Below are 13,441 nucleotides of genomic sequence, written 5' to 3' on the forward strand. Positions count from 1 at the left end.
TAGGCTAGCTAGCTAGGCACAGTAAATCCCTAGTCCCATGACCATGAAAGACTCCTTGAACCTGCCGGTGGAAAATGGTTTCTGTCCGATGCACGCTCAAGTTAATTTCAAGACAACGTTAACTTGAATTTGGGGGGGGGGGGGGGGACAGCTCATACCGCCGTTTCAAATCGCGGTATACCTTGAAACCGGAAACCGGACCATGCCTAGTTACCGCACACGTATTTTGATATGTTGGTTGGGTCTTTGTTTGCTCGATAAACAGAATAGTTCCATATTTCACTCATGGCACCAGTTTTGTCAGCCAGGCTGGGTGGGCTTGGATTCAGTTCAGGATGTGGTGGACTCAAAAAAAAAAAAAAAGACGCTCTTGCTGTGTTTTCAGCTGTTTGACGGTTGAATTTTGCACTGACTGCTCCAGTCCAATGTCAAGAACCAGACTCCGGTTCTGCATATTTCAGTCAGTTTCATCTCGTAGAACATATTAGGTGAAAGTATTGAACATTTTAAAAAGTCTTGCGCAACAGTATCAAAGTAGTATAAACATTTTGGCAATGGTGGCAGCGCTACAGTCTGTATGTTACTAGACGGAGTAATGCAAGTGTCATTGAGAGGTGAGTTTTGTGTCTCATCATGGCTTGTGCCTTTTGTTGTGTCAATAGGCATGAGATTGCTGATCACTTTGTCAGTCTACTCAACATTATAAATCCTTTTTAGAATTCAGAGTCTGCTTACATAATGATGCCATTATGAAAAGAAGTCCACTTCTGACTGGTGTGTTTGTCTCTGGTAGGAGGAGGAGAGAAAGAGGCTGGAGGAGCTTGAGCGCCAGCGGAGAGAGAGACGCTACATCCTCCCCGATGAGCCCACTATCCTCGTACACCCCAACTGGGCAGCCAAGAACGGCAAGTTTGACTGCAGCGTCATGTCCCTGAGCGTGCTGCTGGACTACAGGCTGGAGGACAACAAGGAGCACTCCTTTGAGGTGAGACGCCCTGGCCACAGCATTTGTTTTACACTGCCTTGCAGCGGAGATGAAAGAAGTGTACAGTGTGAAAGGTCTGTTTGTGAATATGAAACCAGTAGCATCTGTTTTGTATCTCACAAACTGCCGTTTTTGTCTGTTCAGGTTGCCTTTACACTGTCCCCTCTCTCTGTCCAGGTTTCCCTGTTTGCTGAGCTGTTTAATGAGATGCTACAGAGAGACTTTGGCTACCGCATATATAAAGCTCTTGCTGCGATTCCTGCCAAGGATGAGAAGAAGGAAAAGGAGAAGAAGGCCAAGAAAGAGGCAGAAAAGAAGGAGGCTGAAAAGCGTGAAGTAAAGAAGGAAAAAGAAGAGGACAATGAAGAACCAGTGGTGAAGAAGGCCAAAGAGGAGGATGAAAAGAAGAAGGTAAGCCTCTTAAATAGACCTGGTCTTTTATTTACCTAAAAGTCTACAAGTTGTGTGTGCTTTCATGTCGACGTATGATACATGTCTTTTACCAGGACGATGAAAAGGTCCTGAAGAAGGAGGAGTCTCGTGACGAAGACGAGAATGAGGATGAGGGCAGCACAGCGAATGCTGAAGAGTACGACCCCATGGAGGCCGAAGATGCAGACGATGACGACGATGATGGTACTACTTCTTTCTTTTTCTTTTTTTAAACAAGGAATTGCCTGAAAATGCAACCAAAGATTTATTCTGGAATTTCCCACAAAATGATTTGGCTGATGATGAGAAATCATGCACCACTCTGAACACGTGATGGATAACATTTCCACAGTATCTGAGGCCTCGAGATTTATTTCTGAGTGAACATGTATTACATTCCACGGTTAGAAATTTGACGATGCCACTGTTCAACCTCTGTCCTTCTGCCCCTCCATCTCTCTCTCTCTTAATCTTTCTATTTCTCAGATAAGGATGATGACGATTCTAACGACAGAGAAAGGAAAGACGACCGCAAGGATGGCCGCAAGTCGTCAAAGGAGAGGTCCTCTAAAGACAAGGTGGGGTTTATTGTCGTAAGCACACTTTACATAGACATCGACTCAGAGTAGAGTGTGAACGTGGTTGTGTGTGTTATGCCAGGAGAAGGAGAAGAAGCAGATGGTCACATACAACAAGGAGCTGCTGATGGCGTTTGTCTACTTTGACCAGAGCCACTGTGGCTATTTGATGGAGAGAGACCTGGAGGAGATCATGTACACACTGGGCCTGCACCTTTCTCGCGCTCAGGTACACACACACTCCACTTTTTTCATTCTCGGTTCTGTTTGTACTTAATGTCATTTGTACTTGTGTCGGCTGCCAACACTGTAGATTTTGGCATATACAGTTCTGTTGTGTGGGAGTTGAATTTTTAAAGATGGTTTACTTTTTCCTATGTTTTGTTGCCACAAGTCATCCTTCCTATCACGTCTATTTTGTCTGTTTCCAGGTAAAGAAGCTGTTGAACAAACCGGTGGTCAGAGAGTCTTGTTACTACCGTAAACTGACGGACAGGGGAAAAGATGAGCCTGCTCCTTCCTTTAATGGCGCCCAGCTAGACAACCTTTTAGGTGAGCTAATATGGCTGAGCATGTTTCTGCCAACTTTTTAATACAGTCTTAGTGCCCTATGAAAGTAGGTTGAAGGTAATCGAGCACAGTGATTGGTTCACTAAATCTGAAATTGAATGTCTAAACATTAATTTTCATGCAATGAGCTGACCAAATGTGGCTGGGGTGGTTTAGCTAACTAATTTTTTTAAATATTCTCTTTCTCCCAGGTAACCGAGGACTCCTCCCAGCCCCAAAGGCTCGTGCTCAGTCAGAAGCCAGCGAGTCTGGTAATCTGATCGTGTACAACGGAGCCATGGTGGACATCGGCAGCATGATGCAGAAGCTGGACAAGACTGAGAAAGCAAGAGAGGAGATCGAACAGAAGCTCATTGTGCAGGATGCCAAAATGGGTGCGATTTTGAATCATGTGTCATGTAGAGTATTGTCTATTCAAATGTTTTATTTGTCTCATTTGCAAGCTACACTCTGTGTCAGTAGTCCACCAGGACAGTGATCTGGCTCAATTTGAGCTTTGCTACAGCAGAGCCCAGTCTCACTTCATTTGGCAGTCTCTCTCGTGTGATTGCTGTTGCTAAGTGGACTGGCACATTGCTATCGGCCCAATGGTCAACTGCCACATAAGAAGTTAGAATAGGATCCAGCAGTGCTAATTTTGATTGGTAATGCTGAATGGAAAAGAGAAACTAGTTTAGATTCTGTACAGTCCCACTGTACATTTGTGGCTTTGCAACCTACAGCTAACTAGCTAAAAACACTCTCAGCTAAGAAGTGAAGATTGGTTAAGGTTAAATTTTCAAAATGGTAAAACCTTTTTGATTTATTAAGTAGATAGTGTATCTCACTCTCAGCTGACCTGAACTTGCTTCTTGATGTCGTATCACTGGACGTCCCACCTAACTTTGTCTTGTGGCCTCATTCCAGACGACGATGCTAAGGCGATGGGCCAGCTGGAGCAGGCCAACAAGACGCTGTCCAGGGAGCTGGAGGAGGTGAAGAACACGCTGAGCCAAACTGAGGACTCTCTCAAGACCACGCAGGAGCAGAAGAGCAGCTTCCACGACCAGCTGCACAAGACCTCCAACACCCTCAGCGCCACCGTCAAAGAACTGCTGGCAGTCCTGAAAAAGGTGACAAGATTTAAAATGAGCAAAGTTACTGTCTCACTATTATGTTGGGGTTTTTTTTGTTCATTAGATTCAAATTCACTGATTGTTTTTCTTCCCCTCCTAGGATCAAGAGTCGGAGCAGCCTGCTGATAAAGTCACTGGCGATCAAACTCGGACGTCTCAAACGAACGGTGCTGATGAATGAGTGACACCTTTAAATGAATCTAATCTGTGACATTGACTCTCTTAACAACCTGTAAATATGCACTAAACAAGTATAATTTGACTCCTTTTTATTTGGACCTATTGTTGTTTCCCAAGTACATGTATAGATTTATTCATTAATTAGTTCCCTTGTGTTCATTTGACCTCAGTTTCTGTGTTTCATAGGTTTGTTTCCAAGGAGTTAGTTTTGTTACCTAGACTGTGCCGCATCCTGATTTTAACTATGAGAATTAAATAATTGAAAAGCTTATTTTCATAGTTTTTCATAACTTCAGTTGCTAACAAATATTTTTTTTGCTATTGCTTTACCCTATCATTGTGGCCATTAAAATACCACATGTAGATTTCTGCCAGTATGTGTGAGTTGTACTTATCAGAGATTTTGTTTTTTCTAATTAGCAATAATGATGCTATTTATGTGCAAGAGAATTCATAAAAAGTATATTTAAAAGAAACTAATTTTGGATGGCAGAGGGTGGGAGTGGGTTCCAGCTGATGTTCAGACAGAATTTATTTGTAAACATGTTCCTCATCCCCATCCGCTGTTTAAATAACTGTGTTCAATAAACACACTGAGTTTGTAGTTCCTCTATTTGGCTGATTTCACTGCCTTCCATTCTCTCTTAAAACACACGGCTATGCATGATCCTTCCTGTGACGAACCTCGACCTCTTGGCTACATCATGACTACTGCTGCAGTCATGCGGTTCATATTTTACTGCTGGGAGTTTGTCTTCTGTTTGTTGAAAATGGAACTACGTGTGAACCAAACGATAAGCTCGATGAATGTCTGGGATGCTGAAGGAATCTTTGCTGCAAAAGACATGACGTTTTTGAAGTCCATCTCTGAATTCTGTGCATTAGTTGTTTTGGGTTGGAAAAGAGCCAAAATTGAATTCAAGTTGTGCCCCAAAGCAGCCAATTTTATTTTTCTATTGACAATGTACTCTATGGATGTCTTGTGCAAAATTAAAGTGGTTCATTTTAACACTAATAATGTGTCTTATTATTTTCTGGTACTGTTTGTATGACAAGTAGTACATTTTCATTTAGCCGTTCCTTCATGCAAACAATTAAACAGGGCCCCAATAAAGGAATTATAAGTTTGCCTCTATTCACATGTACATATATGATCAAAGATGTTTGAAGATATTGTTAAACATTTTGTTTGAATGTTTAAATTTAAGTTTTTGAATTTGAATTAGACCATTTGGTGTTGATGGCCAATCAGGGTCCAGTATTGTGAGAACTAATAAATCCCCTTTTAAACAAACATTAACTTGCAAAACATCATGAAAAATGTATTCTTATCCTGAGCTGTACCATATTTGAAAACAAAATCATGAAAACTAAAAATATGGAACCTTGTGATGGCTCTACTCACCAACAGGGGGCAGCAGTAGATGCAGAATTACAGCCGCAGAGAGCTAACCGACTGCTTAATTTACCCTGTTGTAGAAGAGCTGTCCCGATGCACATTTTAGAAACCAGTTGTTCACTCAAAGAGAGTTTCCATCACAGATTCAGAAACATCAACATGTTTTTTTGTTTCCCTTGGAGGGTTAAGGACCCAATACTGGGCTGAAAAAAAGACTCAGGCTCAATTCTCTTGTCGGTGGCAAAATGCAAAATTGTCAGATTTAGCTGACTCAGATGTTTACTTTTGTGCGCTTTGCAATGCAGAACAGGTGCCATCTTGATCACACTGAGGTTTCCTGAAGGCACGCAGATCTAAGCCCTCTGACATGAAGGAGAGTGTGATAAGTCCAAGACAGATTGCTCCACGCCGTTTATCAGGAACATTATCCCTCTGGCTGCAGGTAGAGCTTATGGGTGTGACAGAGATGGTTTTGGACAAGGAATATTAATTATGTGATATATTGTCTTGGGTTCGGTCTATACTGCTGGGAACGGACTAGAGAGCGGAGCAGGGAGGGTCCTGCCTCTCAGCCTCTTGTAGATCATTTACCTTTGAAGCCATTGTTGCCTGAGACATCTCTTTGAAACGTTTAAAGGCCTCTATGTCTTTGAGTGATTGGAGTGTGTTTACCTCCTGTTGATGTAATGCTGGCTACTGGCCTAGGCTTTGTTTCCTCTCTCACCACTCCCTTCAGATGTAAACACTCACACACACACACACACACACACACACACACACACACACACACACACACACATAAGGGATTATTAGAATGAGAGTTTTAAATGTGGTATCACCAGTGAATTACCATTTAATAATCACTTTTGTCTTTCCTACACAACACACCACTGTTTACTCATCAAACATAACAGGAGGCACAGATATCACACTTATTTGTATGTTGTATTGGTTTATTTCTCAGTCACAGTTTATTTCATCAATTTAGAGCTTTTGTATCCCATTAATTGCCAGCGGGTAATCAGTATTTTTCCCCACATTTTCATTTGAACCCACTGTCTTATTTTCCCACAGTCCTGCAGCTGTGAACTTTTATTGAGTTACAAGTGAATCCTGGATCAGCTCCCACCAAGAGTGATCCTGTTCACATTGTGTTAAACTAAAAAAAAAAAAAAAAAAAATAGGAACCTCTGACTTCGTAGGAAACATCCCTGTCCAGTTTTTCGACAGCCTGCCTATGTCATTTCCTAGGGAACAATGACTATCTGTCACCCAGCGCTGTGGTTATGTGACTGCTTTTGTCCTGATGTCTGAATGGGTGACATACAAACCTAATTTCTCCCCGAGGAATGAAATGCACACATACCCTCCAAACTCCAGCAGCAGCAGCAGCTCTGTGTGTGTGTGTGTGTGTGTTTATGTGAGTGTATGTGCATATGTGCTTATGCTTATGCGTATGCATGCACATGTGACGTGTGAAATTGGAGCCCGCCACAGAGAGCAGGGCAGGTAACCCCACTCCCAAGCTGCAACAGAAGGCTTTTGTGGCCCTTCTCCGCCTCTCCTCTTTAACCCCCCGCTATCAAAGGGCTTGGGTGGGAGTTGCACTCACAGCCCGGTCTGTGGACAATCAGCCCATTTCAATGCGGGGTCGATGTTTTTCAGGGGCGGGGGCACCCAAGGTTAGTAAAGAGGGAGTTTGGTTTAGTAACCGATCACGTTGCCGTTTCTGCCCCCTCCCTTGATGCTCGCTTTTCATGTAAATAAGGCTTCTGAAGTCTTGGAGTGGGGTTATGGGGTTAGAAAGCATGTGCAGATGTGGTATGACATTACACTGCTCTCATTGTCAGAAAAGTATCTTGCAAGAGTCTCTCATATTCCATTATGCATTAACACAAAAAGTTGAAATGCTGCTACACAATTCTTTATCGTATGCCAGTGGATCTGTGTGTGCTCAATTTCTGTCTTTGGAGGTATTGGTTATGCCGTTCCCCCCTTGTTCTCTGTTACTCTGGGCCCTTGCAGTTTGATTTCAAGGGCCTGCTGGTCTGCTTGGTGACTCTGTCCTATCGTCAATCTATGAGTCAAACCCTTCCCCGTCTGGTTCTTCTCCCCTCCCCGTCGTTGTCACACATTGTCACACACTCCGCACTTCGGCAAATCACTCTTTTCCCCGTTAACTACCATCCGCTGTGCATGTCAAAAGTCCAGAGTTATTATTACCATGACAAAGCCGGCTCCCCCGCCTCACACACAGCCTTTGTGGTCCTGATGGGTCGGCTTTTCATAACCTGTCAGGAGTCACTGTCTGTTTGCTCTCTGCTTTGTTTCTTGGCATTCCTGCCAGCGATGGTGACAAGATGGGACAGACATGCAGCTCTGAGCCCAAATGTATCCAAGCTAACCGATGTATTATAAACCCATGTTAGTTTTTGTATCAAAAAAAGCAAAGTTTAACCTCAAAACCCAACTGAATCTGACTGAACTCTGACCAAAACCACCAAACGGTCTTTTGGTGTTGTCTTAGTAAATGCTCAGTCTTTTTGTGAACTTTCTTTTTTTACCTCAGAGTGTCTGTGTAAGATTTTATTCTTTACTCATAATTAATTGTCTCGCTGTATTGTGCAGCAAAGACTTGAATTTCCTGGGCGATGAATTGTAATAGAGATAAGTCATTCATACAACAAATGACCCAGCTTCCTTCATATCCTCTGGGGTAAGCCAGGTTTCTCTCTCAGCTTGTTTGTCCCGTCCTCTCACCCTCGCCCGTCTCCTCTGAGTTTTGCCAGAAGACGTCTGCCCACCAAAGTCAAACAAACAAGGCCGACCGCCCTCTTACGTGCTGTTTGATACTTTAGGTAATTGATACATGAGGGGCTGCATTGAGCAGCTCTGCTCGGCCTCTCCTTGTCTCCCCGACACCCCGGGCCCCCGCTGGAAGAGAGGGGCCCTGTTCGGCCGGAGCGGCCTGCCCCAGGAACCCTGTATCCTCAGGACCGGGACAGCAAAGTGGTGCGGTTGTTGAGGAAACGATCCTCTCTCAAGGCCTTTCCCTGGGAATACTGGGTTACAGTGTGAGAAAGTTCCACGGTTGTTTTTGACAACATGCCTCTGGGGCGTCTCCCAGTGGGAGCACAGGAACGCCTCGCCTCTGTGCCGTCTGGACGACCCTCCCAAGACCAGGAACACCAGGAGAACAGCGCAGTCCATTGCTACTAGTTTCCCTCCCAAGTGCAGGGTGTAGGTATAAGTTGGAACACTTTTATAGGGCTTGCAAAATCAGGTGGCTGTACTGCTGGAGCCACTTCAGTGCAACTGTACACCGCTTCGCATCAATTCGAAGCAAGTTTCATATTTCGTTGGTTAACAATAGCTACACAAAGCATAGCATTCATCTTGGCTTAGCATCTACACTTTGGGGGAAAAGCAGATTTTCTCTAATTGCCATTGCATGCTGCCCTGAAGGAAAGTATGTCACTCAATAAGATAATCATATAGTGGGAACCAAAGATTGCCAGTACCAGCTTGCAATTTGGAAAAACAAACATTTCCATTGTGAAATTGCATAGCTAGCTTTGACACGGTGCATGCAAACATGGGTCAAAACATCTATGGAGAAACAATATGTGCGGTAGACACAGGAAACATTTCCATTCAGGCCAGTTGGTACAATAGATCCCAGTCATTCATAGCTCTGCAGATGTTATATTGAAGTGCCAGGTGGGTTGTCTACTGTCTGGCTCAGATGTGTGATTAAACATAATTATGAATGACTTTTGAATACACACTTGATTTGTATTCTTTGTCTTTCCACTCCTCTGCCTAATGGTGAATATTGGTTTCTCTCATGACAACGTGTTCTAAGTTTCTGTCTTCTTACCTGATTAAAGGCTTAAAGGTCTACACTGACTTTTTGTGAGTTTAACCCATATTGGTCACCTAACCCAATATGCAACGAGAGGATTAGCACCAAAACCAGCTCTGTACGCATGCTAATGCTTCAGCATACAGTATGTTAAGTAGCCTAATCACAGGCAATTAGCATTAGGCTATCCTAAAAGTGGGAAAGTGGGAATTTGTAGCAGCTCTAGTGTAGGATGGTTAGTTCATTTAAATGACTCTATTTCGGTGTAACTTGTTTTTCTTTGCACATGAAGTGAGCTCAATGGCCAAAAAGCTAAAGTTTTAGCACTGTTGATTTGAAATGGACATCACTAATGATGAAGATTGAGATTTGGTTTTCAGAAGTCATGAATCTTCAGCTTATAGAAAAATCAAATCAAATTGCCTACGGTTACTTATCCTGTATGCTTAAGTGTTAGCATGCACACTGGAAGGAGCTAGCTACTGGAGGCACAGAGATGATTTTGGTGCCAACCCTCTCGTCACATCTTGGGTAAGGTGCCAACGGGCCAAACTCCCAAAAAGTCAGTGTAGTCCTTTAATATGCCACTAAAGATATGTTAGAACAAGCATCTGCAACCCACTTGACGGCTGCTGTCTTTGACAAACTGCCTCTCCCTCCTTCTCCCTCCGTCCTTCAGCTCTCTTTCCTGCCCTTCTTCCTCATTGAAATGCAAAACGCTCTGAATCAGGCCAGGAAGTCACCGTGAGGCATTTCCTGCATGCTCCGGGTCACCTTGGAGGGGTCGCCGAGAACGGTGGGAGCGTACTCTTCCTAACAAGGGTGTCCTCTGTGTGTGAGTGCGTGTGTGTGTGTGTGCGTGCGTGTTATTACAAGGTCATGGGCATGTGTTATTTCATGGATCCTCCTCTGACTCAATAACAGTAAGCATTTTTTTTCTTCCGTCTGCTGGCGGTGTGCTCAACTAATGAAGCTCATATGCTGCACATGTCTTTGATGTCACATTACCATAGCAGCTTTCAGGCTCTGCTTCTTCAGTTCAAAGCTCTGGCCATTCAGATCCCGGTTTAATACATTTAGTGTGGCTGTCTGGATGTTAATTCGGTGACAGGTGACACATCACAGACCAGAATCAGCCTTCATCTTGCTAAAGTTGGCCAATCAGTTCAATGACGTCCGACTTCAGGCGAATTTAGAAAGCGGGTCCATTGCCAAGAACCTTGTGCACATGTACTGAATGTACAAAATATTAGGGACACTTGCTCTTTCGAAAAGCACACTGATGAGCTGAATCCAGGTAAAAACCATTATCACTTATTGATTTCCCTTATTTAATCTACACCAATCACAAAGGAGGAGATGTAGATAGATAGGATTTTTAAGCTTTGAGACAACTGAGATGTGGATTGGCTGCAAGACAATATCAGGAAGATGTTCCTAATACATTGTATATTTCAAGATCCTTGAAAACAAAGATAATATGGGTCTTACAAAATGATTACATTTGCTGTGGGTTTGATTCCATCTCTCCATCTGTATTGCATGCCACCTTCCACCTATGTTACCTGTCACTCTTTAAATGTAAAATCCCCCCAAAAAGGGTAGCAATGCCAAAAAATAATAGGAAAAATGTTGCTTTGACTATGGTTTCATGGCTCCAAGAATGAGTTTAGATGTGGACATACTGTAGGCACATTAAATGAATAAGCCTAAACCAGCCTTCTGTTTCTGTAGTGTCTGTTGACCCACTAAGTTGAGCCATGAGAAACGCATCACCTGGGAACACAGAGAGCCTCTTGGTAACAGACAGTAACTGTTATGGCTTTATGGAGGTCAGTGTTTGATGAGAGTAGGTTGCACCTGTGAACTCGACAGTGTGTGTATGGATGGGGCTGCCACAATGCACACTGCTGCTGGAAGAAAGGGAAGACTAAATCCCCGACCCGCTCGCACTCTCACACAGCCTCAAAGTGCAGCTGTAGACATCTCTCACATGGCTGTGATCTTCAGCATGTCCAGAGGGCCTTTGTGCGTGTGTGTGTGTGTGTGTGTGTGTGTCTCTGAGAGGATGTGGGTGTAAACCAGCCTGCAGCTCACTCACCACCTTCTCAGCCCATAGTATATATGTACAGTAAACAGTGCTATAGTACAAAAACTAACTTTCCATTTCTCTCTCTCTTTATTGCATAATCAAATAAGGCAGAAATGTCTTTAAAAAGCTAAAAATGTAAAAGCAATATTATTCCTCTGGGGACTAAGTGCTTTGTTGGATACCCTCTCTGTCCTAGAGTTATTAAAACAAGATGACTCAATTACAGTTCTGACTTTAGCAATCACGTTTTATGGCAAAAACCACTCTCATTATGCTTGTCTGGCTGCCCATTCACTCTGTGAAATGAACGTCTCCTGCAGGTTTGAGTTAGGAAGCGCATTGATTTCTGCTCTAAAGCACTCAGGCATGCATCTGTTACTGTCTTAAATGTCAATACACACTGTTGAGATTGAACACAAACCAGTCCGCTCCTCCTTTGATCTTGGCTGCAATGGCAGGGTGCTGAAATAATGAAATCGTAAAAAGAGTACGATTGATGCTGAGACATGTTCTCTCATGCACATAGATTGAAAGTCTTAAAAGCATGAATAAAAAAAAGATTTGAACTAAGCATGATTGATGAAGGAATAGTATCAATTTTGATCGTGGAAAGAAATAACTTTGGTGTCAAATCAACTATATTTGCACGGCATCTGATTAGGAATTCAGCTCGCTTGGCTGAATTTCACCTAGATGTTTGTTAGGGCATTTTGTGAGTCTACCATCCTCCAGCTTTCTCCATCTGCTGTAACAAGATTAGAGTCAGCGCTCCCCACAGGGAGCCCATCCTCATGTTTCTTAAACATCCTCTGGAAGGATTTAGGCAAGTAAATAGGCGTGGTGATAACATACAGCGTTTCCATTTAACTTTGTTAGCTGAAATATGCGGACACGGTTACTACAGCGGCCTATGCTGCCTATGCAGTCTCATTAGTTCTCTCAGATGGCTATATCCTTATATGTATCCTGCTTGCATGAGCTTATTGACAGGTCAGTGAATAAATAGCCTATACCCGACCCTCTAATGATCCCCCTGACCTCACAATATGATGCAGCGCTGACCCTTGCCTTTTCCTTTCTCCACTAAGGAAATCCACATTCCTTAGTGCCATCCTAAGCCGGTAACATCAACAAAGAGGGGGCACACCCTCCACAAAGGTTGTAAGACCGATGCTGAGTCTATATGTATATATATTGCCTCAGTATCCAGTGGAGTGGCCTCATGTGCAGGAATCCTGGTGGGATTTAAGGATGATTTGGGTCATATTTATTCTTGGCAGGGAGGTATAGGTGAAGCCTTCTGGGGGCTTTTTAGTCAGAATATGTCCCAAGAGCCAAGACTCTGTAGCAGTAACAGATGTTTTGGCATGTATGTAGAGGCTCAGACTTTTGGTTCAACATTGTGGTTCACTGACATTATGTTATTTAAAATATACAGTATGATCACGTCGTGGTCATTCATCCTTGAGAGACACCTGATACGACCTTTAAATTGCTTCAATTCCCAGAGAGAGAGAGACATGCATGCTAATTGAAAATCAGGGGGCCAGAGTGCAGTATTTCATATAATTATGGTAAGTTGGTGAACTTTGCTTCATGATAATCAGTTCCACCGGCAGACTAAACATTTGGAAGAAAGAGCCCTCAGATTTTAAACATGATTCGGGCGGGCAGGTCGAGTCCCATTGTCCCAACAGATGTAACAACATGTGTGCCAACAAAGTCTGTTTTTATCTAGAGGAAGTTAACACTATCAAACAATGGGGAAATTCCTACAGAATTCCATGCAATGCAAACAGCATCACATAATGCAAACAGGGCTATGAATCTTTTTTTGTGTGTGTAATACCATGATTTCAATCATCAGTGGATGTAGATGGCTATGAATCATCATATATTAACTGAAGTAAAATTTGCAAACATAAAGAAGCCAAAAAGGAAGGTGATGTCATTTGTAATTTGCTTTAAAATGTGACCACAATATGCTGTTTTTTTCCTAATTAAAACTCTTCAACTCTATAACACCACACAAAATATCTGCGACTCAAGTCCTTGCCTTTGCCTTCAAACTTCACCCCACTCTCCTCAACTCTGCTTCCCAGCAGAGAGACTGCACATAATTCATCCTGTGTAGACGAAGGTGATGTATTCTTTTCATGTACAGAGGAAGCGCAATATCCTGTTCCCGCACCGGGCCTAATACCACACTGAGGCAGGGTGGCCCC

The 13,441-nt window shown here is 43.1% G+C and overlaps 1 protein-coding gene across 1 annotated transcript; it reads left to right on the top strand.

The window, feature by feature from the left end:
- Positions 1-793: 793 nt before the first annotated feature.
- On the top strand, positions 794-4,866 carry LOC139641466 (cell division cycle and apoptosis regulator protein 1-like; the record flags this gene model as incomplete). The annotated part of the gene is made up of 9 exons (XM_071515877.1): positions 794-985; positions 1,163-1,396; positions 1,492-1,621; positions 1,904-1,995; positions 2,078-2,224; positions 2,427-2,547; positions 2,757-2,939; positions 3,472-3,677; positions 3,781-4,866. Coding segments are annotated over 9 exons (1,386 nt in total), but the record flags the coding sequence as incomplete, so codon positions are not given.
- Positions 4,867-13,441: the final 8,575 nt, after the last annotated feature.

The sequence above is a fragment of the Centroberyx affinis genome, unplaced genomic scaffold (genome assembly GCF_046629955.1).
Source record: "Centroberyx affinis isolate AG114_WGS23_722 - 3 ecotype Tasmania unplaced genomic scaffold, CSIRO-AGI_Caff_v1 ptg000374l_1, whole genome shotgun sequence".
Taxonomy (NCBI): Eukaryota; Metazoa; Chordata; class Actinopteri; order Beryciformes; family Berycidae; genus Centroberyx; species Centroberyx affinis.